A 25942-nucleotide genomic window follows, 5' to 3' on the forward strand; every position below is an offset into this window, starting at 1 on the left:
TCATACTATAATGCTTGAAAACAAAGTGCTGCATCCAAGCTTTAGTTGTCTAATGGCATCTCCTTTTTCTGAAAAGGAACATTAATTAGCAGAGAGCAGTTAATAGTGAAATGTTTTGAGTATATGTAATGAAATAGCAATGGAGAAATGTCTGGTTTAGATGATTTGATTTTTTGATGGAATTAAGTCTTCAAAGACACAGAGAATAAACAAATTATTTAGTCCTTGTCACATTTCTCTCTAAAATTCCATTTAGGTTAGTGGCAGCATGATATTTAATTACCTTCTTAAACAAGACTAGGCTGTAGAAAAAAGGATGAATGAACAGTAGATGGTGATAATGCAACGTGCAGAGATAAAGTATTGCTAAAAAAAGTACATTCACAGGTATCTAGTTTGTACCCCATAATAATTTTTAATAATTTTCCTGAGTAGACACACATTTCTTCAGTTCAATCACAGTCTATTAGTATTTGATTTAGACCTGAAACATATGACTAAACTGTAAATGTAATTACATTTTATTTTTTCATTTCTGTCTAGGAAAAAAAATCTAGGTTTTAAAAATGTGTCTTTAGAGGAAAATTCTTCTTTTATTAAGCAATGTCCACTTCTATTTTGTAATTTTTAATCAGTGTAGATGACAATGCAAAATGTTCCAAAGAATTATTCAAAATAAATATATTTTAATATCTAAATAAATAATGGATGCTTTTGTGCGGTAGTAATATGGCTTGTTCAGTTCTATGAAGGATAACACAAGTACTCTGCTTTGCTTTATAATTATTGATTTTTTTCCAACGTTGGCACATATGGTTGACCAAAAATAATTTGAAGTGTGCCCCTTTGTATATATGAGATTTTGCTCAGTGCAGTAGAAAATGTTATAAGCTGTATTCCTTGAAGCTAACTTATTTCAACAGTGTTCTCTTTCATGTTCCAGAAAATATATTCTACATTTCTTTGGGTTACTAATTAGGAACTGTTAATTTTCAAATAACCATAAACTGTTTACATCATGAGCTGAACTGTTCAGTGTTAGTGCATATATTAGAACATTTGAAAATTAAGCATCTTGAAAAATGTTTGTAGGTGCTATAATTGTGGCTTGCTGATGGAAATGAAAAGTGAATCATCCATTTCACTTGTAAATTTGTGAAATCACATCACCATTCAAAGATATTTAAGCATGGCTAAATTCTTTAAAATGCTTATTCAGAAAATGAAATTATATTAAATCCATCTACAGACACTACGGTGCTCATATATCAATTGAATTCTTAGTGGTTAACCTGGGCATTAGTTCTCAGTGTTTGTGAATGTTTGTAAATAGCATGAATAGGCTATTTTGGAGGATAGGAAAAAACTTTCATTGATGGCTGTTATGGCTTTACTAATCAATAGTGTTCATGGAGATGACAAAAGAAGCCTAGCATTTGATTTAAGGAGTTGTGCAGCAATACTTAGGACTGAAATGAGTTTGTGGCTTGACTAAAATCAATAATGACCATGGGAATGATAAAAGGAACCCAAGATTTTATTTAAGAAGTTGTGTAGTAATACTTGGGTTTGAAATGTTTTGGTTGATGAGTAAACATATACATGTAAGTAGGAATAGCAAAGAGCACTCATCATTTGTTTTTCATTGGAAGTGTGGTAATCTTCTTGATTTTCCTACAGAAATCCAGTGCTCTTAATTTACTGTGAGTGTTTGTTTCTTTAACTAAAACCAAGTATTCATTCTAGGTAGGACTGACTTGTGTATGCTGATTTTTTGCATTTCATGGTTTCACCAACTCCTTCTTCCCTAACAGATAGATGAATGTCTTTAAATTGTCAGAGCATGCTGATACTGGTGCTCCAAATATAATGGATAAGATGTAAAGAATGATTATTTGAATTTTTGTTACTAAGCTGTAAACTGCAGGAAAGCCAGTCACTGACACCAGGTGGAGAAATCTGATAAGATTATTAGTAACAGCGTAGCTGTATGTATGATGGGTAAGGATTAGGTGAAAGTTACAATGGAACTAGAAGACCAACCGAAGTGAGGGAAGTAGATTCCAGGCAATAGGGAGCCATGTGAAATCAGTAAAGTATCCTAATTGCAAATAAAATCTGGATGTGCAGAAGTGCAAAGGTGAGTGGTCTGAAAGGAAACGTGAAGAAACTCTAACCTCTGACAGCAGGCAAGTTACTTTACCTGAGCAGTGCGTCATGTGCACAGTGGAATGTCAAATCAAAGGGATCCTATAATATCCAGATGTAAACTGTACAGAAAGGACAGTTTAAATTGGCGATAGGCAGGACTATGTATCAAAAATTGTATTTCAGTAATAAAATATTTTCAGCGTGGAAGTTACCAACAGAAATCTAAAATTATTATTTTAGAATTATGTCGCTGGCTGTAACATGTAAATCTCATCAACTGTGCGATACTCCGACTGTGAGGAGCAGTAATGATGGGTGACTTCATCTTGTCTGCATGCACATGGTGTCCTTGTTACTGAATTTCCCAAACAGTTTTAATACCGTGGAGGCTGTTGTGCAGACAGGACTTGTGTGTGAGGGTTGTCACCTCTTCTTCATTTTGGTCTCCATTTGTAGAACCATACCTTCTCTGTTTGCCTTTTGATAAATAGAATTTAAGACATCATTAATTAGCAGGCACTCCTTTAATTTTATTGTTGATGACCAATTTCAGATCCAATTACAGAGCCAGTATGAGGTGATACATAAGAGGTAGTCATACAAAGGTTAGTGTGGATAGAAATACAATAGGCAGCTATGGGTTATGCCACAACTCTCCATATTGATGACTCAGAAATATAAACTAAATGGAATGATAAGTTCCCAGCTTTCCATGATGGTTACCTGCTAGCAGGTCTTGCTAATCTCAGAGGCTGCAAATAACTGAAAAACTGCCTGTGTAAAATGAAGTTTCTGTTTAATTAAAAACTTCAAATTTTGATCATGTATTCCTAGAGCACACCTCCTCTGTGGTAGTTTATTAGACCTATTTATTCTTGACATTAAAAGAGTTATATTTATTTTACTTCATTATCAGCAAGCAAATGTACCTAGTCAATAATTCATGTTGCAGTTTACTCAATAAACGGAGTGCATTTTTAGAAAGGCTGTCTTCTTTTAAGAATTACATCTGATCCAATAAACCAAATTATATAATAATAAAGTATGTCATCAATGTAAACAAATACCAGATGGGTTGTAAAACATTTAATTTTAGATCAGTGCAAATAGACTGAGATAAACACTGCTGTGGCATATTGTCAGTCACTAGTAAAGCTCAAAAAGGGATTCCCACTGCTTGTCCATATCCTGGAGGATTCCACCTTTGTGCTTGTATTTCTCTTGTTTTAAGTCTTGCTCTATTAATCCCCATTTGCTCTATGTTATTGCGCTTTCAGACATGGTGTGCTGGCCTGGCTGGGATTCAAAGTGTGACAATGCAGGCCAGCAAGGTTTTGCTGATGAAAGCCAGAAGGTGTTCCCAAGAAAGGTCTGTGAGCCTGCCGAGGTGTGAGCACTGCAGAGGCAGGGCAGCTGCTTTCTGGATTCTGGGGAGTGGGTTTATCTCTCATGTTATTTTCCCACCCTGAGGGGAAGTATGCTGTTACCTGTACCAGACCCAGCTTCCTCCCAGGTGGATGTAAATAGTAACAGTCAGAGCTTTTTACTCCTAAGATGCAAAGGTATTCACTACAAGACTCTCAGTTGTGGTCAGTTCAAGATCAAGTTCAAAGTGTCTTTGTGTTATTAAATTGCAAGGCTAGGTTTTTTTCCACACAGTTAAAATCCGGAAGCCGTTGTTCTGTATTTAAGTTTAAGATATCTGCTAGCACTTCTATAACAAAGTTTTCTAGTGGTGTGTTCACTGACATTTTATCTTATCTTTAGGGAGATGATTTAGTGGTGGACATAGCAGTGTTAAGTTTGCAGTTGGACTCGATGATCTTAAAGGTCTTTTCCAATGTAAATGATTGTCTGATTTTATGATCTGCTTATGTGTCTGTATTCTAAATTAAGTGGAATTTATAATAATAACTAAATTTAAATTAGTACATCTCTTTTAGCATTATATCAAAAGGGGAAGTTTTAATTATTGTATTTGGAGGGCATCCACATTTTAGTGATTTTACCTCTTTTCTGTATGTGTCACCTAAATCTATGATTTCTTAGTTCATGCAATAAATTTATGATTTCTTAGTTCATGCAAATAGTATTGGACCTTTTAAATCCTGCTTAATACTTGAGCCTAAGTGGCAGAAAACATAGGAGCAGGTCTTACAAAAAAAATAGACTTTCAGATGGGCATGTATACTCCAGATGGAGTCTTGACAAAAATCTTAACAGAAGAGTCTATTCCAAATATCCATAATAAATGTTCATGTCACATGCTTCAGAAGGTTTGTTTAAAATACTTTGTGTTACCTAACTATGTTTCTAAACTGTTCAATGAATGCAGATTTTTAGCAGATGATACACAAGTACTATGGCTGAATTATGAGCAATGGTAACTTACTATTTATTATAAGCCAATGTTAAAATGCATGTTGGATCACAGAAACACTTTGTCTCCGAAGTGTAGAGCTAGATTCTCTTGGTAGAGGGGAAATGCAGTTGGGATTGTTTAGCTAAGAAAAGTTTGTTGTTTTCTTATGATTACTAACCTTTTTTTTTTTTTTTTTATGGGCAGAAAGACTGTCAGTTTATGGATCTCTCAGCCTATTTGACAGCATCAGGAATGCCAAATTTGAATTATCTTAGGAGTCCTGTACATCACAGAAAGTGCCCATTTTAGCTGCCTGTTTGGGTAGAAGTTACTTGAGTAAATACTGAAATGGAGTAGAGTGAATTTAAGCACTCTTTAAGTGGTTTATGTATTGAAAAGTGTAGTTAATTTATACAGATGAATTCCTGGCTGAAGACTTTTAGCTTCATTGTTTTTCTTCTAAAGTTATCAGAAAAGAGCCACATTAGATCCAGAGACTTGTATGTTTTCTCTGTGAGATTTCTGAGACTCTGACATAACTTCTTTGCCAATACTTAATCAATATAGAGCTTTTTAAGTATGCATTTTAAATTTTTAAGTGTATTTACTAAAGTAGATATCAAAAGCTTTGCAGAAAGTATGAAGTCTAGTTATTTTCTTCATATTAAATGCAATAAAATCAAACCTTATCTACATACAGAAACATTATACACATATACCAGTGGTGTGCAGATATGCTTAATCTTGATTGCATGACAAGTTTTCTTTCTAGACACAAATGACTTCCAACTCTGGATATGAATTAGCATTGTGTAGCAGAAAACCAATACCTTATTTCCAGAAAGTACGTTTTCCTGATTTCTTATTCTGGGAATTAATTTAAATAAGAAAAACACCTGTCTTGTTGTCTGACAGCTGATGACAGCAACAAAATCACTGAGTGACTAAGATGACAAGCTATCCCTACATATCAACACATCAGGCTTTTATTGCTGTCTTGGGTATACAAGAAACTTGTACTAAGTGGTGTTTAACAAGGACTCATTCTGTTTGTCAGTTCTGTGACACGATCTATATGAAAGAGGGAGTAATGTCCCCATGTCAACTGAAGATGAGAAGATTGCAGTAGGTATTACCTGTCTGCGTAGTATGAAGCTTGTCTGTAGAGATGCAGACAAATCAAATGGCATGTTTTTGTCACACTGCCAGATGGGAATTAGGCAAGTTTATGTAAAAATTCATGCATTGTTAGTCAGAAACTGATGGTTGAGATTTAGGAAGAAATTTTCTTGTGAAGAAATACAGCTTTTTTCCTTAGATCACATGAATTACTGTAGTTTTATCGCTACCATGTTTGACTACTGTGACTTTACAACCATGCAGTATTGAATGGGGAAATTACTAAAAGCACTGTGAAGACATCCCTTCAGTGTGTAACTTACCTTCCATGTATTCAAAAGTTATTGGAAATTCATCACTTTGTTTCAGTAAAATACTGTGATATTCTCTAATAGTCTCAAATGTCCCCTTCAGACATAGACCGATGATGAGTTCTTCAGTGGCTGGTAAAGTAGATGGAAATGGCACGCCTTTGTGTGATGTGTGCCTTTTTAAAAACATGGCATCAGGAAGATCTCAGCAAAATATGCTTCCTCATTGTGCCCTGCGCTAAGGTTTTTTTTCCAGGACAAGTTGACAGTAAACTCCCCAACTCCAGGTTCTGTATAAAGCTAAGTCTGAACTACAAATTTTCATATGTCACATGTTAAAATTGAGGAATATGAAAAATGCCTTTGTTTTTTCAGCCTTTTTCAGGGGATTTAGGGTGTCCCCAAACAAATGTTAAATACTGAAAATTTAGAGTTCATTGAAACAGTAGAATTAAGTTTCAGCCACAAATCCAGATTTTCACTTTTCGCTTAGGTGAAGGGCAGACTGATCTTTAGAAAAAAATCAGCATCCTGAGTTTATCACTAGAAAAACAGTCACAGAAATACAACTCTCTCTGTGATTTATCTCATGCCTTCATGGATAGACTTTGGCAGGAGCAGCAAAACCAAACAGTTTATTTCTGCTCCTTATTTCATGTATGAATCTTGAGCATATGCTCTGAGTGGGTTTGAAATAGCTTAGATTTGATTTTTTATTTATGTTTATTATTATGCGCTAATCCATAGCACTAAAAACATGTCTTAAAGAAAACAGTGCAGTATGGAATTAGTGGGAAAAATACTTCAAAATAGTATTTTTTAAATGTTGCTTAATCACTAGCATATTTATTTGCATTTTAATGCATTCTCTTTGTTTATCCATATTTGCCTCATCATTTCATGTTGCCAAATACTTGGTTAATGTTATTATTTTGCATTTTAAGAAATTATGATGGGTTTTTGAGCATTATATGATTTTATATTTTCTGTTTTTCTGTTTTTGTTTTTGTTTTTTTTTTTCTCTAGAAAGGTTCTAAAGGAAATATCTGTTGGAGACCTAAAGCCTAATGAAACAGTTGAAGCAAATCTGGAAGCACAACTACTCTCCAAATTAGACCATCCAGCCATTGTCAAATTTTATGCAAGCTTTGTGGAGCGAGATAGTTTCTGCATCATCACTGAATACTGTGAGGTGAGACTTGTAGATTACTTTGAAGAAATTTGACAGAATGTGTGGCTTAAAGTAGAGTCTTAAAAGCCCAGCCCAGTTTTTTTAATGTTTTAGTTTGAATTTACTCTTTATTTATTACTCGTGGTATCACCTGCTGCTTGTTAGGAATATTTCAAATAAGCAATGTTACCTGCTCATGCGAGACTCATAGCTCATAGACAAACAAACCAGGAGAGGAAATAGCTAATTTTAAATACAAGTTCATTTCATTCACTATAATCAGTATTACAAGAAAGACTTAAATGCAGACACATTACCAGATCTGTGGGTGAACTCAGAAAGGTTGTACCACATATGCACGATTGATAGGTAAGAGAGGATGAGATTGGGAGTACCAGGTCATGGTATGAAATCTGATACAAACGAGGAAGGGAAAACTCACTTTTGATTTGGAGGTGATTGCAAGAAGCGTAAGCCTGATCATATGGGTGATGAGTTTGGTAGCAGCATTGACTTTATGAAGTGAAGAATAATGTGAGTCAAAGACCACATGTAGTGGATACAACAAATATTAAAGCAGGATATACTACAATATAGTTACCAGGTTTTTTGGCTCCAGCATTTGGTTTAAAAGCATATTGCTGAAATCTGTCTTAAGGCTTTAAAATAAGAATTTAAACATTTTTAAGCCAGCTTTTTATGAGTTTATATGAAACAAGAGCCTACTTTGTATTAAATATAGATGTGATCTTTTAAAAAAATAATGTCATACATACAGTGATCTTTTTATGAAACTGTGAAGCAGACTCTTCAGTTGTGCTCTGCTAGACATTTGAAACGCCTTGGAAGCTAATGACCTTGGACTACTGGGTTAGCTGTCCACAAATCAGACTTGTTTAACCAATTACATTTCTTCAAGCATTTGTGTGAGTAATTAAAGAAATACTAGTTCTGCAAGTCATTACTGCCTTAGAAGCTTTCTTTGACAGTTAAATGCCTGTTTATTGCTGGGATTTTAAAAAATTAAATCCGGAATGTTCAATTCTGTCATGCAATCTGAATAATTGTTCACTCATTATTTTAACACCCGTGCAGAAGCTCTTTGTGTCATTCTCTGAATGTCTGACAGCTGTGGCTTGATGGAAATTTGGTATTGCCAAGTCTCTGGAAATCCAGAGCTCAGAACTGAAGGATTATTCAAACTGCCCAGATATTCCTGCACACTAAGATTCATTTTTCTCTACTAGTGGTAGAAAGTGGCCCAACACCAGATCAGTTAAACCTATAGGAATAAAGGAGCCTCTTTCAGCAGCATTATAGTGCTGAACTAGTGGCTTTGGTCCACTTCTTTTTTTCTCTCTCATTTTTCTTTTTTTCATCTGGAATAAAGTTTTAAAAATCTGGAATAAAGAATAAAAAAAAAGCATTATAGCAATCACCAGAGTAATTACAAGCTGGTGCAGCACTCCTTGGAAATTTTTTTATTCAGGCAATGTAACCTACCCTGCATGAAATGTTTTGGTGTGGAGTTACCCTAGGATCTAGGAGTCATATACTCAAATACATGAGAATGTATTAGAGCAAGGCAAATGAAGAAAGAGGAAATGGGTGCATTGGTTATGTGGATGAATCTTTTCAGTTTTGAGTTTGCTAGGTCAGGCCAACAGTTGGTCCTCTAGGATGTGCTTCTGACTTTTTCCAAAAGGATGCACTATGTAGTATCATTGCACTGAAGAAATTACGATGTATTTAATCAAATGTTCAGACAAGAAAAGTATAAAGCAAAGTTTCACACAGTGCTTTAAAGTTTATTTTCTGTTTAGTGTGTGTATTTCCAGAAGGTATACTTCTATAGATATTTACTTATCTATAACCTGCCTTTGCATGTGGTGGGATTTGGATCTCTCTACCTAAAAGATGCCCGTTTAAATCGCACATAAATTGAGAAAGAGAAAAATGTATTGCTACCTGATCCTTGTTTGGAAAGGAATGTTAGTACATTCAGTTTCTCGTGCATGGAATAATTACCAGATTGGCAGTAATTGGTACTCTTGAGCAGACTCAAAACAAAGAATAAACATTAAGTTGACATGAAAACAGAACTATCCTCTGAGCTTTATTCTTTTTTCTCCAACGTACTGTGACTTATTCTTTAGCCACAGTATTTTGTTCATTCTTGCATGAGTAGCATAGAGTGAGGCTCGAATGTAGCTGCCCCGTGCTATACCTGTCCTGTGAACAAAAGAGAACATTGGTCTCCATTGCTCAGCTTGACGTCTTTTATTATAACTGGATTAATTCAAAATTATAGAAAAGAAGTATGCGTGTTCTGTTTTGATCCTCTTGTGGAGCTTCTTTGGCAGTTTTCCTGAATCAGAATCTTACAGGCAATATAAACATTGTCAGATAAGTCAGATTTCAAAAAAAAATGCCTTCAAGAACCTTGGATTGAATTTTGTAACATAAATTGGACTTCAATAAAATACAGTTTTTACAAAGTAGTTACTTTAAAAGTTCCATCATTTTAATACAGCATAAATCAGAACTAGTTGTACTTTCCCATAAACAATTATTTCTGTCTCTTCGCTGTGGTCTCAGCTGTGATGCGATACATATGCTAAGGAAATCTGAGCAAAAGGAATAACTAAAGCAATTAGTGCCTGTTCATGTTATGAGCTCTAGATGCTAAGCTGTTCTAAATAAGTTACTGGTGTGTTTGATACTCTTGCTATTTAAAATAGAAACTGCAGCTTGGAAATTCCCTATGTACTTAAGTTGTTAAATTCCTTATGAACTTCATTATACTGACTTTCCAAAATGCAAAATTGGGTTAACAAACTTCTTCAGAGTTTCATGGCAGCAGTATTTCAGCAAATCTTTTATGATGTGTTTTTGTTTTCCTTTTTGAGACACAAAATCAAGGTTAAATTAGCTGTAGGACATTGAGACCTGTCTTGTCTACATGAAGGTAAAAGGTTATACAGTTACTTGAGGTCACATGTAGTGCTTTATTTGACTGCTTTTTTTCTGCATAGACCTTTAGAAGAAAATGTCCCCCAACTTAAGAGAATATTCACTAGTCTAACTCTGTAGGTCCTACACTTTCCTTTGCATTTTTCATGGCAATGAGTGATTGTGAGAGGGGACGCACTGGGACAGGGAGAAACGGTCACTGGAGCCTGATGCACTTCATCTATCCTCACCTGGATAGTACATAGTCCCTTATGGCCAGTAGCCAGCTGACACATGTTTGAGCAGCCCCTGACTCTTGGGCTATTGCTACAGTTGGCTCTGGGTGGTCTGGGGCAGCCGTTTGGAATAGGTGAGTCATTATTTTTGAGTTGTGCGAGTAGGCTCAGAGACAGCCCATCTGGTTGCCATGCAGCCGAGTATCCAGCAACACTTTTTCTTTTTTTGTCCTCCGCTCTGCTGCAAGCAACCAGGGGGAAGCTGTTGAACATTTGGAGTTGCTAAGGGGAAGCAGCTGCTGAGAGCTCCAGGTTCCCAGAAGAGCTTTGCTCTGGGCTGCAGCAGGAGGCAGATGGAGAGCTGAAGCCATATTCCCTTCCCTAGTGAATGAGATGATTCAGACATTTCAATTAAAAAAATTGCAGGACATTGTCAGGGAACACATTTTTGATATATGACAAAACTTATTTCCTTTTTTTTCCACACACTCACTTGAATGTTGTAACTTAGAACCTCAGGGACCACAGAAATTACTGTAAATTCATGTCAAAGTACAGGACAGAAATGATGGATCTGCAAGGACAGAACCTGCTTATTTTGTAGCAGCAGTATGAAGCACTGTGGTGTGGGGAACAGAAAATCAAGAAAAGACATTATAAAATGTTGAGAGTCAACAGTGCAGAGGAGGGTTGATGATGGGAAATAGTGGTACAAGTACCGTTGTACGGGTTAAACCATGGCACATAAAACTTCTGATTTGATGCAGAATGTATAAAGTAAAAGTAATGATTTATGCAGAATAAGCTGTCCTGATGTGAGGTAATTAGTTACTAGAGTACAGTGAGACTCACAGTCCCTTTGCTCTGGGGTTAGTTACCTCAACAGAGTGCTTGCCACTAATGTGCATTTTTGTAGATAAAATCCACTTATTTTATAAACTGGATAAACAACCAACTGACAACCATCTGTCTATTTTTTAGCAAAATGAACAGTTTTCATATAAGCCTCCTCAAAAACCTCTTTCATCATACTGTTATTCAACTGATTTTTCCAAATGTCTGGCTTACAGTTCTGAAGTAGTCTTTTTCTGTATGTATTTTCTGGTTTATTTTCACTGCCTACTGAGTGTCATAGTGCTCCATTTCTAGTGTTACTTCAAGATCAATTGTAGTTTTAATGAAGTATTTACAATAACACATGCTGCAGATTCTTGAAGCTTTAATTCTGCTTTGTTTCTGGCAAAAGTGAGTTTGGAAGAGGGACAAAGTATCATAATTAAAGAGACTGTATTTTAATTCTTAAGAGAACAGCATGGTTTCTTTGATATTGACATGGTTGTTTCAGCATAATAAATGAGAGTTGTCTTTAGACTGTGCAATGCCAGACTTAAGTGGAAATGTTTTTGTCAAATTTATGAACTTATTTGGAGCAATCGGGGCAGATTTTTTTTACTTGATTTAAGTGTCTACATATTAGCCAGTCAATGTAGGCCCTCATCATAAATCTTTGCAGAGAAACAGCATTTCTACAACGTGATCCATCCCTTCCTGAGGTAGACAGCTAGATGGCATAGATAATTGCACTATAGAGGTGCCTGTTCCTTTGTGTTAACTATAAAGGGAGTTTAAGGTAACAACTCAGACACACATGTCTAAAGTTGGGTGATATGAAGCGGGAACATTTTGAAAACTTTGACGATATTGTGTAACACTAAGAGAAAACTGACCTACTTTCTATGCAGCCAGACTGCTTGATCTCATTTTGATGTTCAGTTGTGTATGCTTTTGGTGCTGTGAGAGTTCAGAATTCATGTGCAAACATTAATTTTACAGACTATGTGGTAGGAATCCTGAAGGTCTGAGAAAGCGGAGTCCTATACTTTGATGAAAGAGAAGACATTTTAAAAACTTGTTTTAAATGTACAAATATGTTGTGGTATTTTTCAGGGTGGAGATCTAGACTTTAAAATTCAAGAGTACAAAGAATCTGGGAAGATATTCACTCAAAGACAAATAATAGACTGGTTTATACAGTTGTTACTTGGAGTCAACTATATGCATGAAAGGTACAGTCATTTAATATGAGAGCATTTAGCTTGGGAGAGGGGCGAGTAGACTTACTGACTAGTTGCAGATGTTCAAACAAAAACAAAATTGTATGGATTGTCTTGTATTGTTACAAAGTCCTGTTCACCAAACTGCTGTAGTATATGTTGTATACCTGAAGCGTAATTAATTATCTATCCTGCAAGAACATTGTGTATTATATCTTTTAGCAGCACAGTGGTAGATGTCTTTCAGCATTAGACATACTTTTTCGAAGAGCCAAGTGAAAAATTCAGCACAACAGAAATAGTTCAATATTGTTAGAAGGAAATGGATTAAAAGGTTAAAACAAAATCAGCTTTTTCAAGGGAAGTCAACTAGGACCCCTTGCAAATATGTGAAGAATCCAATATAAATGCTTGATGTACTCCCACTAAAGTCATTGAAGTTACATACAAACATTCCTTGAAAACAGGCATCACTTTTACCTGCACATCAAAGATTAACCTAAAAAATTACTGCAGGTCATCCAGACAGTGATGTGTGATTACACTTGGTTTGAGCAGGGGTAGATAAAAATGAATACCTATCTCGTCATCTCCATGGGTGTAGTTCTTGCCTGCAATGTGATTTAGGCAGGCTGACTTCAGTGGTTCAAACAGTTCCCTTGTTACCAGTGTAGTGGATATGTGCGTGAGCCCTGCTGGTCACTTCCTGCGTCATCCAGTGCTGTCACCTTTGAGGTAGGTGGGACTATTTAGCATGGTGTGAGGGAGACCGAGGGCTGTGATGAGTCAGGAGCAGAAGGCCCAGCATGCTGCCACCCACACTGAGAGCTGGAGGAACGGCCAAGCAAACGGGAATACCAGGTCTTTTCCTAGCAGCTTTTCAGAAAAAGTGAGCCAGTCGAAGTTAACTTGGCTTTCAGCATGTTCTCCTTTTTTCTGTCTCCTCCCTGTTGCTTTTGCCTATTGGCAGCTCTGAAATGTCATGTTAATGAACAAGACAGAGAATCCTTTCTAAAGAACATTGTAGCCCAAAAGTCCAAGATTTTTCATCCTGCCAAGCTGAACTATTCGGACTATTATTCCTATTGAATTTTTAGAAATAAGAATGGCATTGCTGTAAGGACTGTCTTGACAGAGGCTAAGGATGTTTGTCTGTAATCACCTGCATGTTTGGGGCAGATGAGCTAATCTGCCTAAAATAATGGCCTAAATTATTAATGCAGTCAGGGGGAGAAGATGTTTATGTTTGAAGAGTAGGTTACACCCAGAATCTGGAGATGAGAATTCAGTCTTTTTCAAGCTGAATGTGAACTAGAATACATGGTCTTCCATCCTGCATGAGTACTCGGGGGGAAAAAAAGATTTTGGTGAAACACCAAATTGATGTAGCTCTTTCAAATATCTTTCACAGCAGGACTTGGGCCAAATTTGGTTGCCTGAGCTTGAGTTGCAACAGAGCAGTAGGTAGAGATAAGTCACCTGTCACCAAGAACAACCATTTCTGAGTTGAGCTGAAGTTAAGTATGTGGGATACATTTGACCTAAACTGATAGATGCCTAATGAGCTTTTGCACCTACAGCGTCAGACTGTAGAGGGAAAAGGGCAGAGTGAATTGCCGGCCAGGATGCAAGAGCATTTTGGTTCCTAAATGTCAATTTATCTGGGGCTTGTACATGAAGTGCCACCCCCACAGACTGCGGTGATGGGAGCACAGCAAAGAGACCTCACTTGGATTGCTGTGCTCTTCAGCATTCACCTCAGGCCAAAAGGACAGAGGGAAATGGAAATAAAAATCCTGACCATGTAACTAAACTAGCAGTGTGGGTTGTTTTTTTTTTTCCTTCCTCAAACTCCAATTTAACACTTTATCATTAAAAGTTTTGGTAATCGGGGAAGTCCACTTTTAGTAAAATCCTTTTTGTAATGTATGTGTTTAGAGGATGCATTGTGCAGACTAATGCAGAATAATAACAACATTGCATTTGGACTAGATGATCATTGGTGGTCCCTTCCAACTGAACTATTCCATTCTATTGTATAAGTTATTCTTTTTGTCTTTCATTTTCTGTATTTCCTCATGCCTCTTTAAACTCTTGTTTTCCCATACATCCCTTTTGTCTACTCTCTATTTTTCTCATCTTCTCCTTGTTCTCAAATAAATCTTTAGAAAAAAAAAATCTTATAAATAAACTTTCTTTGGTAAATATGTATATTAAATTACTGGGTTTCCTGAAAAGTTGTTTAATTCTCCAGTGAAAGTAGCAATTTGATTTTTCCAAACAGTATTTCATTTTCTCTCTTTGAATCATAGCTATTTAATAGCACCTCTCCAGACACGTACAAATGACTTGACAGTTTTATTTTTATTTACATTTCCTGTATTGTGTTATGTGTTCTTTGACTGTATGCACATTAGAAAATGTAATCTTTATTTTATTAGTTTAGAGCCAAACAATAGCTTAAATGGAAAAGGTTAGGCTTAAAACAATTTAAAACTACTTGTGGAAAATAATTTGAATTACTGAAACATAATAACAGCCCTCTGTTTATATATAGAGGAGTCATACATAATTTCTTTTCTACTGATATGAAAAAAAGCTGTAATATATGTTTGAACTATGTTCTAATGCAAAGAAAACTTTTCCTTAGAATTAGAACCTTGAAGTGTTCGTTACCTGTGGGTTGGACTTCCTCGTGCCATTCTTTAGAAAATCCAGCTGCTGTGGATGGGAGTTTTTATTCCAGAGAAGCAAAAATTACTATTTCTGGTTTTAGGCATAGACTATTCACTTGGTTGTCCTTCCTGCACAGCTTTAGTTGAACTTCTGCACTTTCTGAAAACTCTTATGCTGGAAACGTATTTTAAAATAGGACTTTTTCGCTGCCTCCAATTTTTTTTTTTTCATGTGATAATAAAAATTATACAGATTAGACATTCTTGTCTTTTACTTATGCTTCATAAATCCCAAAGGAGGCATGAATATCTTGTGGTCATTATGCTATCTACTGGCTATTTTGCATAATTGGAAGGATTTTTTTAATTTTAAACTTGAAAGCTAAATTATCTAGAATTAAATAGTCAGTCCTCATCTGTCATTGATATAATCAGAGAGAGAAATAAAGGAGAGGCAACATAGTTCAGTGGTCTTATCTAGATAGAGACAGTTAGCATGAAACCATCATCTTGACTCTCTGGCACACTTGTAGCCCATCGCACAATCAGTGCACAAAATGGATACCGCAGCAATCAGGCAGTGAGGGCATTGATTCATTTCACTGCAATTTGTATAAAGCTGACCATTACATTATCCATCACTTTATGAAGAGTGTGCCAACACAGAGATTTTTATACTGTTTATGCAAACAAATCTGTTGCTTTCAATCTACAGGATAGCAGGCTTTGCCCAAGTACTTTATCTGGATTCATGTTGTCTTCCCTAGTACAGGATTCAGACTTACCCAGAACCTCTTCTCTAAATAGTTCTTCAGAAAGAGAAAAGAGAAATTAGTTGTTGAATATTTCACAGCAGTAAACTCCTTCAGCTTCAATCAGCTTCACTTGCTGGTGTGTTGCAGAGAAAGCTTTATTCAAGGAGGCTGCCCACTGCTCAGTGCTTCATGCTGCTTTTTTATGACTATGAGACAGCAAGCAGGTACTCTATAGAACATAGGTATGGATATATTTATAGCTCAAATCCTGAAACTACCCCTAAGTGTTAATTTCTACCCAAAATATCAAAAACCACTTTACTGACTGTCGAGTTAGATTAAGTTTTGCTGGAGCCCAGTTAATTCATGTTACCTTTATAGGTCTGTCTCTTGCTTTAACAAAAAGTCACACTCTTTCTTAAACTGCATTTACAGTGCGGGGTCAATATTTATTTCTTACTAGAATTAAAGTGGTTCTTTTAGTTAAGGTTTCAGCTTGTAACTTCTTTATCTTCTTATATATCCTGGCAAAATAAGGTGGCTTGCATCGAGAGACATCATCATAGGAAGTTCCAAGTATTTCTTAGTCATATTAATATATAAAAACGTCTTATAATTATTGGTAATGCAAATAATGTGCATAACATTTTCATCAGTAAGTTGCAAGCTTATATTAGCATTACATTCCAATTCGAACTAATGTGACCCAAACATCTTATCTTCATCATCTTTTCAAATAATATGCTCCTGAAAGCTTTCTGGATAGTTTTTAGACTTCAAGATACCTGTTATTCAAATCACAGTTATCCAGGAAGGTTTTAGGTTCAAAGAATCCGTGGTTATATTTCTACAAATTAATAATAATTAAAAAAAGGTTAAAACCCACCAATGCTCAACAACAATATGCAAGAAAAATCTAACTCAGTGAAGTCAAGTTCTTTCAAAGGCTCTGTGTGATGAATAGTAAGGAAAGGCTTTATGAATCTAAATTAACAGTATAAGATTTATATAAAACTATGTGTATATGTAGGCTTATGAAATAATAATGAGTATCACCTTAGCTTATTTTCCTTACTGATGTAATTATGATGAGTGTACATGTATTGCTCAAGAAAGCTGTCAAATAGAGAACAAATTATTTATAAACATCAGTGGAGGCATGCTGAATAAAACTTTAATTTTTTCCAATGTGCAAACCTTTCTCTGCAAGCATTACTTTTAGGACAAAAACTGGAAAAATTGCCTTAAGAAACATAAAGAACTCTTTTCTTTATGTCCTATAAAACTGGAAATGTTTCTTTTTCATGCTCAGTTTACGTGCATGCTACAATGTCTTCTAGTAGTTATTTTTCACATTTTTTTCCTGTTTGTGAACTGAGTATATTGAATTTAATAATTTTTTTCCTTCTTGCAAAAATTATTTTCAAATGAGTTGTGGACTAAATTGCTTATTTAAATTGTGCTGTAGAATACATATTTTCTAGACTTAATATGGAAACTATTTTGAAAATAATTTCAGTATCTCAATGCATATGACTTTAATAATTCAATGAATCTTGAGGATTGCTCAAGAACAATTAAAATCTATTACTATATTTGTTTTTCCTGCCTACATCTCAAGAATCTTAGAGCATCAGTTGCTTTCTTTACTTGTTCTAAATGGCTGAATGACTACAGTATTTGTATTAGCAAATATAGCTTCTGTAGCCAGTAGGTGCCAAATGCTATTCTAACTTCCTCCTGAGCAGAACTGATAACTAATACTGTGTATTATCAAGCTTTTTAAAAGTGGATGAGTTCTAGTTTAGATGAGGTTGCAGGGAAGCCTTTTGGAAGCGTTATTAACAAAAAATAATTAAGAACATGTTTTGTATACTGTAGAGATATTTTATTTTCCTAAGGGGCTGGAGAATTACTGTCACAGATTAAGATTTCAAGAAATTGAGAAGATGCTGTTTGTGTGTAGCGTATGATGTTGTTTCAGTCTTTGATGGAAAAATAAGTTTGTTAAAGCTAGTTGTTCTTTTTCTTTTCCTTTTGATCTCTTTCTTTGTAAAATTATTTTATCTTCCACATCATTACTGTAAAAATTTGAACTACTAGCCCGGTCTATATACATATGTGTCTTTCAAGCAATACATTTTCTCTGAAGGAGAGTTCCCTGAGCTTTGAGAATCTCTTATTGCTGTTTTTCTCATCCCTTATTCTATTGTGAGACATCTCATTCTCCTGGCAGAAAATAAGATGTAATGCTTTTAAGAAGAGTCGGATAGGAAGACTTGCTTTTCTCCCTTCCTCTGCAGCTCATGTTAAGCCTGTATCTGTGTTCTCAAGCTGGGATCTCTGGGTGCATTTTTATTATCCTGGCTGCTTAGGCTCTCATCCTGCATGTGGATATCTGTGAGTGTACCTCTGTGTTTATATGAAACTCCTTAATATTATCGTCTGTGCATTGTCAGGGTTAGACTGTAGCAGTGGTGGGCTGGCCTTCCTAACAAGGAGTGAAGTTAATCACTTGAGATACTTGATACGTGACTGTGAATGCTTCCAGTCGGATGACGTTGAATTTCCTATTATATTCCAGGTGGATACTTCACAGAGATTTGAAAGCCAAGAATATATTTTTGAAAAATAATCTTCTTAAAATTGGTGAGATTTCCATACTTTTTAAAGATATATTTTAGTATGATAGAACAGTGCAACAGACATCTTGTCAATAAGGAAATTCAAATAAATTCATGTCTGTTATATCATTTTGATATGTGGTCAAACATTTATTTGACAGTCAGACACAGGAACAGGGGCCCAGAAAGTCAGTGAAATCTCCAGCCTTGAGGGTGCTCCAAGCTCAGCTGGAACTGGACCTGTGCAGCTTCATGTAACTTTGAAGTTGGCCTTGCTTTGAGCCAGGGGTTTGAATCAGGTGACCTTGTGAGGCCTCCTCAAACATACATCATTCTATAGTTCTGTGATCTTGTGGTGACTTTACTTTGAAGAATTGCAGAAAATTGTTTTTTCCATATTTTAAAATACTGGCATATTTTTTCTTGACATACAGTCATTGTCTCATGTCTAACAATGAACACAAAGAATTTATATGAACAAATACAGATTTATATGAATAGATTATTGTTTCTGTTGTTACTTTTAGGGGACTTTGGAGTTTCCCGTCTTTTGATCGGTTCATGTGATCTGGCAACTACATTTACTGGGACACCATACTACATGAGTCCAGAAGCACTGAAGCACCAGGGATATAACACAAAATCTGACATTTGGTGAGTAGTTGGCATGATAGTTCAGTTGGATTAGGCATTTATTTTCTAGGTCAGTATTTGACATTATTTAGGAACTTTTTTTTTTTTTTAATGGCTCTCTCAATAGGGTGCTCACACTACTCCACTAAAACTATTCCAGGACATTTGTATCATACGTTGCAATTTTCAGGTTTGCTCTTTTTGTTACGAAGCATGTAGTTTGCTATTATTTTGGGTTATCTAGGACTTCAAAGGAGAGTAAGATTTAGGTCTGGTCTCTGCCATGACACAGGATGTTTGTAGACCAAGTTCAGGATTTGCTAGGAAGTGGGGAAATCCTTTTCCTTCTGATATTGCAATAGGTGAAATAGTTTCTGTGAAACTTCCAAGCAGATGAGGAAAGACTGATTCGTGGCTGAGAGGGAAGCAGAAGGACCTTCTTAGGAACTGAGTTGAAAAACATTGGCAAATGTGAAAAGGAAGAAGGTACTTGGAAGGGGAGCTGAAAATGAGAATGGCTGGAGTGTTAGGACAGAAGCAAAAAGGCACTCTGTTTTAGAAAAGGCTTAAAGGTAGAAAGAAAAGTGTCAGTTTTGTACTTAGATGACACAAATTCCTGAGATCAAGACTTTTAAGGTGATGATTAGAGAATCAAGTTGAGAAGATGAGATCTGTTGAAAGACCTTAGGAAACCTTTAGATGTGCAGGTATTCTTACAAGGTAGGATGAAGAATGATTTTTCGGAATGGGGAAAATATCTGGCTTGTTTGTATGTGTGTCCTAAAGCATCTTGTGTTTGATAGTTAAAACTATTCTGTTTTTTAATTCTGTCATAGTATTTTTATATAAAATGGGCTTTGTTTCTTCTCTTAAGAGGTAGGGTTTTTTTGTTTGGTTTGTTGGTTTTGTTTTGTTTTTTTTTTTTTCTGTAGGTATACATATCTTAAGGCTCCTTTTTAACGAATATTTCAAATAAGGAAATTTTTTTTGTAAAATATTTGGCCACTGGAATGCAGTTTGTGTACTTGATAATTTAGCTTCTGCTCAGTTCTGCCTTTTCAAAATATACTTGTGAGTGCAGGATATAATTCTGAAAGTTGAGAACAGTCATCTGTACTTTCAACTGGTAGCAACCATTTTTCACAATTAACATGTTCAATCCAGTCAGTGGATATGTCAGGAATCTCATCTCTCGGTCTGTGTAGCTGAACTGAGATGAATTTGATGTCGGATTCTGTCTCATTCATCTGTTTCAAAATGAATATCAGTTAGTACATGTAGTCAATAAAAGTATATTGAGAGAAGATTTCAAAAGATGTCAAAACAAGTGAATAGGCAGGGAAACCTGCCTTTTGTGATCTCTTACTATAAAGAATAATTTATTGCAGTTGAAATGGAATGTAAAATAGATGTTTAAGTTCTATTTGTGGTTACAAGTGTCAATCATATAAGTCATTGAAGTTGTACAGAGTAACTGAAAGCAGAGTTTGGTCCAATATTTTTATAGGTGATGTGTTGATCACCCTTTTAAAATTTACAAAGTAGCAGAAGAAATTGCCCCCCCCCCCCCCCCCGGCCCCAGCTTTCTGCTATATCTTTTGCATTTTGTCATCTTTCCAAGGCAGTACCAAGAGTACTCAGATGAGGGTGGAACTGCCTTCAGAAGGAGCTTCTTGGCCCTCACTATAGGGGCACTAAGGAGGAGGTGTGCCCTGCTCACTAGACCCCCAGCCCACAAACCCCTTCTCTTTCTGAGCCAAGAAGCTCTCTTTTCATCAGGATTTGTCAACTACCATGACTCGTATGTTTGATTGATACTTTTGTAATTTAATCTTTTAATTTAATCTTTTAGTGATGATTCTGTTTGATTTCTTTTTTTTTACATTTGCCCCATTTAACAAGGGCCAAACTACAAGAGGTCCCTGAACACTCAGGGGAGCCCACCCTGGAGGCTCCAGGTGAGACAAAATCCTTGTGCCTCTTTGCAGGAAGTTCAGTTGCTCATCAAGAAGTTGCCCAGGTCTTTTAAGCATACCTGAAGTGACGTTCTCTCGTCGGACTTGTTCTTCTGATCTCTAGCAGGACTCAAATTATTATACACAAAAATTCAGAATTACAAGTGTTCCCATGTTAAATATAAGAAAATACAAAATATCTTCTACAAAAGGCAGTTATTGCTATCTCACTACATTACCATGGTCATCTCACTGTTCAGTCCAGTTAATCATTGTTCATTGGAAAGACCTTAATTTATGCTGCGTTGATGATGTGCTCTAAAGAGACATTGTGCTTTTCAAGTTCACTGAAATCTCATGTGACTGGCTCTTCAAAACTGGCTTGAATATTCACAGTACAGTGGCTGGTGCAAGAAGTATCGTCCTTTATAATCCAAGGTCAATAGATGTAAAGAGCTTCATGTTTTACAGTTTTTTATATGCAGAAGTTCTAGAATTAGCCTAGAGAAGCTGCAGCGTTTATGTTTGTTCTCAGTTAAAATTTCAGGGCTGGAGCTCTTTGCTATTCCATGCTTTATGCCAAATCTTAATTCACAGGAGGCAAATTAAAATTGGCACACATATTTTCTTTTCTGTCCCTGGGCCTGGACTGGCCAGGCAGTAAGTGAAAGCCTTTGCAGATGACAGAGTCTGGGGTTTCCTCCTTTCCGAGCAAGGAGCTTCCTCGGGGAGCTGGTCTCAGTTCAACAGTTCTCCAACCCTGCTGCCTGTTGGTGCTTCCCCTTAACCAGTCGGCAGACAGAGAAGAGTCAGTGCAGCACCGGCAGCCAAGCTGAGACAGTGACTCATTCAAGAGGCCAGGACGGGTGGGGGATTCACCAGTGTTGTGTGTGCATACATTTGGCAGTTGGGGATCACTTTTACACAAGCACAGCGTGACCTAGGGGCACTGATGTGCTGGGGTCCTGGGGACCTTTCTGGGCCTTACATGCCACATGGTGGGACCAACGCTGACGTTGGGGGTTGGCTGGTGTCCCCCCTCCACTGGCACTATGGCACTGCATAAATGTGTCAAGCAAACTGAAGACTATGTGTCATTTTAAGGCATTTCTTAGGGTCAGGAAAGGTGAAGTAATGTGGTGGGCCGTGGTTGCAATCTGCTTCTCTGGGACATTTTAAAATTTATAGAAAGCAGAATGCAGAGGGAGCCGTGTGAAATAGCCAGTAGCCTGGTGGCTAAGACGGTTCCTGGTGGTGTGAGGGACCAAAGTTAGTGTTTCTGGACTGAATCAGAGCAGAGACCTTGGTCTGAACCTCTGATGTCCAGGAGGAGCAGCTGGGTTATTTTCAAACCCTTTCAGGCAAAAGTTTAATCAAACCTCTGTTGGTAACAGAGACATCAGACTTCTTGTTTAACCTAAGTTTGTGTTCCAGTGACACACTCTTTCCTTGGAAAATGTCTGACCGTCTCTGTACTTATAGGGACACAGCAAGTAGGACTCATCCCCTGTGTTAAGGCACATGTGCTATGTGTATGTATTAGATCCTTTGGCCTTAGGCTGATTTAGCTTATCAGCGCTTTTTTTTTTTTTTTTTTTTTTTTTTTTACAAGGCATGTGTGGTTTTTATTTTGTTCTTTGGGAGGGATTTTTAAAAATATTGTTAGTAGGAAATAGTGGGTCAGAATCTACCTAGATTATATCAATGTAATCCCATGAAGACTGTTGAAGAACCATGGCAGAACAGGTCTCCCAACACCAACAAATGCAGATGGAGACCTGTTGCATTAAGAAAGCAATCATATATCCAAGGGGATTACATGGAAGTCTACCAACAAAGTACCAAAGTAATAATTTTAATCAGCTTTCATTTCAGTCCATGCAGTGACTAAAAATCATCACTCCAGCCCAAACAGACTTGGGCTTTGTGACATTAGTCTGGGAAGAATTTGCATCCTCTAAGTCCCAGAATTATTCAAACAAAATGAAAACATTTATTTCCAGGGAAGAGTAAACTAAAAGCAGATACTTAGGGCATTCAGGGCAGTTGTGACTACTCACTAATGCATTATGTGAGCGCTAACCTTTTATCTGAGGTTTTCTGAACAACAGGGATACCTTTGTACTTTCCGTTATCTTCATGCAATGTAGAAAGTTCAGACTTACCTAATAGGTCAATGATAACTCCTGCAAATAGTCCTAAAGCTAAAGGGTGTTGTTGTATCTTCCCCAGAGAGGTCTTTTGTTCCAGAAAACTGGGATTCCCTTGGCACAAAGGCTCCCAAACAGTTTAGGTCCTGCTTTTTGCATACTGGGGACTGAGCATCGCTCTTGCCCATCCAGCAGAAACTACTTCCCTGTTCAGCTCCTGAATAACGTTACCATGATTTGCCTGCCACTAGTAGGTAGCCTGTATTGCACCCACAAGTTTTGCAGGTTTTCTAACTGTGAAAGTTTGGGGTTTCTCAGATGAGACTGAAATCTGTGCTGGCTGGGAGTCTGCCAAGGATCAGTTATAGGTCCTTGAGTGCAAATATTGACTGCCCATCTGTGCAGTGGCTATTCTAACTGTATCGTATTTTGTTTCTGAGTTCATGAGATAAGGTGTGTGGACACAGTTATCAGCAATAACATTTCTCTCTTCTTTTCAAAGCTATGATCATATAAGGTAAACTCCATCCAGGAACTTTTCAAAGAATTTGTGTATAGTAAATGTTATAAATTATCTCAGAGGCAGAAATTATAACAAATAATTTAGTTGAAAAATAAATGCTTTTTTTCACTTAGAGACTTAGCAAATTCTTTTTAAGAGCAGTATAAATAACTTCCTTTTTGTCTTCCAGAGAAAAAACAATGTCACAGTCACATGTAAATCCATTGTACTCTATGTCTCCCATCAAGTACTGTCAGATTGGTTTGTCTGTAGGGTTGGGGTCCTTCCTTTTAATTGTGCTTGCTTGTCTGTGCTCATAGACTCTGGAATCTTAAGACCTTCTGGTATGATCAGACTGAGAGATATAAGGTATATGTATTTACATTATCTGGCTTTTGGAGTTTATTTTAAAAGCTAACTTGGATCTTACAGCCTTTGAATAACTGTAACATAGGTTGGAAAGATCTACAAAAGATCAGATGTTAAAAGGACAGCAATGCTTATGTAAACAATTAGCACCACAAACCTCAGGGTGGTTTCTCCTGAGCAGAAGTTAGAGGTCTGTCGGCTGATATTGTAGAGAATACACTGAAGCCTGTCCAGAAGCTCCATTTTATGATGTAATTGAGCATAGGTAGCTTCAACATGAAACAGTAATACATCAAGTTTGCTGAAACCAAGTGCTGTTTCGGACCTTTGTCAAACCTATTCATGAATATAGAGAGCCATCAAACCAAATGTGCTGGCTGAATAGTTTAATGACCATTTTAGAATTTTATAACACTGGCAGTTATACAAGCTAAGATTATAAAAGTAATTAAATTATATGTTTGGGTCATGTGCAGATTGCTTATGGGATTCAGGAAGCAATTTTCTCTTGCTGAATATGGTCCTTACATCATGCTTAGACCAGAACTGTAGAAACACAACTGAAAAATGCAGTCTTGAGGCAAAAGCTGCTTGGCGGTTACTCCCTTGGGAAATTGCAGCTCAGCAGCTGTCCTGGGAAGAAATAGTCTTGCTCTGGGACCCAGGGCAGCACTTCTCAGCTTAGGGAGGTATTTATTTCATTTCAAAGAACTGTATCCTGCAGTAAAAACTTTATTCTTTTTCCCTCATTTTTCTTTCATTTTTTTTCCCTTTATTTTTCTTTCATAGGACAGATGGGGTTTTCCCTGGGTAGCCTGTTCATGGCCCTGGCTGCAGCAGAATGCCCTGGGTGTTCTTTTCATCTTTCTCCAAAGCCTCAGGTGTAGTCAGAGTACTAAACTAGATGAATAAATGGGCTTCCCTGATGTGGCAAATCCTGTGCTCCTAATGGCTCATTAAGCAATTTCTAGCTGCCAGAATCAAGCAGTCTCTGAAAAACAGATTTATTCTGCAAAAAGCAGTTATAGTACAGTCTGTCGGGTTGGGAGTTTCCTTCCTTTTTCCTTCCCTCTGGCTGGTTTCTATTTTTGTTTGACGTTCTCAGATGCCATGTGTACAGAGTTTTTGTTGTTCTTTTTGACTTTAAGTATTTTCTCTTGTAGTAATTATCTTGTTTCAGAGTTTGAACATACATCATAAATATAGGTCTTCATCTGTGTGTTACTGTTTACTGATTTTGGAAGTTTGAAAGCTGGTGGACAGTTAAATCTTTAAAAAACTAGGCAATTATTTATGTACCTCAGTAGTTGGTCCTTATGCAGTTGTTAGCAAAAATGTTCTGCTAATTGTTTTCACATACTGCTTGAAAGGTTCCAGTGAGCGAGCCCCTGTATTCTCTCTCCTCTTCCTTATTTGCATTGTATGTAGAGCCTGGGTTTCAGCTTTAAAATTATTTGCTTTTGTTCTTTTATTGCCACACAGGTGGAATCAATTCCTCTGCTTTAACCGAAGTGAATAATTGAAACTTTATTCATTATTTGCTTTCAAAGATAATGTTTATACCCTTTTCATCAAAGCTGTTCACCTATATGTGCTTCTACTTGTTATCACTATGCTTTATTTCATACTGCTTCTGTAAATTATAAATACCACACTCAAATACTAAATTAAGAGTAAAGTTGCTCTGATATTTAAGTTGATTACTTAGATGAGTCTGGTCCTGTAGCTGGCTCTCACCAGCATTTTCTAGACCTTGATCAAGTCACTCATCAGTGCCTCAGTTCTCCTGACTGCAAACTGGAGGTAATGCTGAGCATCCTTCAAAGCCTGGCAAGCTCAACTCCCCTGTTTTTAAAAAACATTTGTCAGACAGAACCCCATTGAAGAGCAAATTGTTATGAATAGTCTTTATATAAATAATTA

The 25942-nt window shown here is 36.6% G+C and overlaps 1 protein-coding gene across 2 annotated transcripts in view; it reads left to right on the forward strand.

Annotated features, from left to right (window-relative positions):
* The window catches only part of NEK11 (NIMA related kinase 11), a 123173-nt gene that overhangs the window by 15217 nt on the left and 82014 nt on the right, over window positions 1-25942 (forward strand). For both annotated transcript variants that reach the window (XM_074840014.1, XM_074840024.1), the window contains exons 4-7: window positions 6970-7135; window positions 12250-12368; window positions 18371-18435; window positions 18938-19064. In XM_074840014.1, coding sequence (XP_074696115.1) covers window positions 6970-7135; window positions 12250-12368; window positions 18371-18435; window positions 18938-19064 — 477 coding nt within the window. The remainder of the gene's footprint in view (window positions 1-6969; window positions 7136-12249; window positions 12369-18370; window positions 18436-18937; window positions 19065-25942) is intronic.

Source organism: Strix aluco, chromosome 1 (assembly GCF_031877795.1).
Source record: "Strix aluco isolate bStrAlu1 chromosome 1, bStrAlu1.hap1, whole genome shotgun sequence".
NCBI lineage: Eukaryota > Metazoa > Chordata > Aves > Strigiformes > Strigidae > Strix > Strix aluco.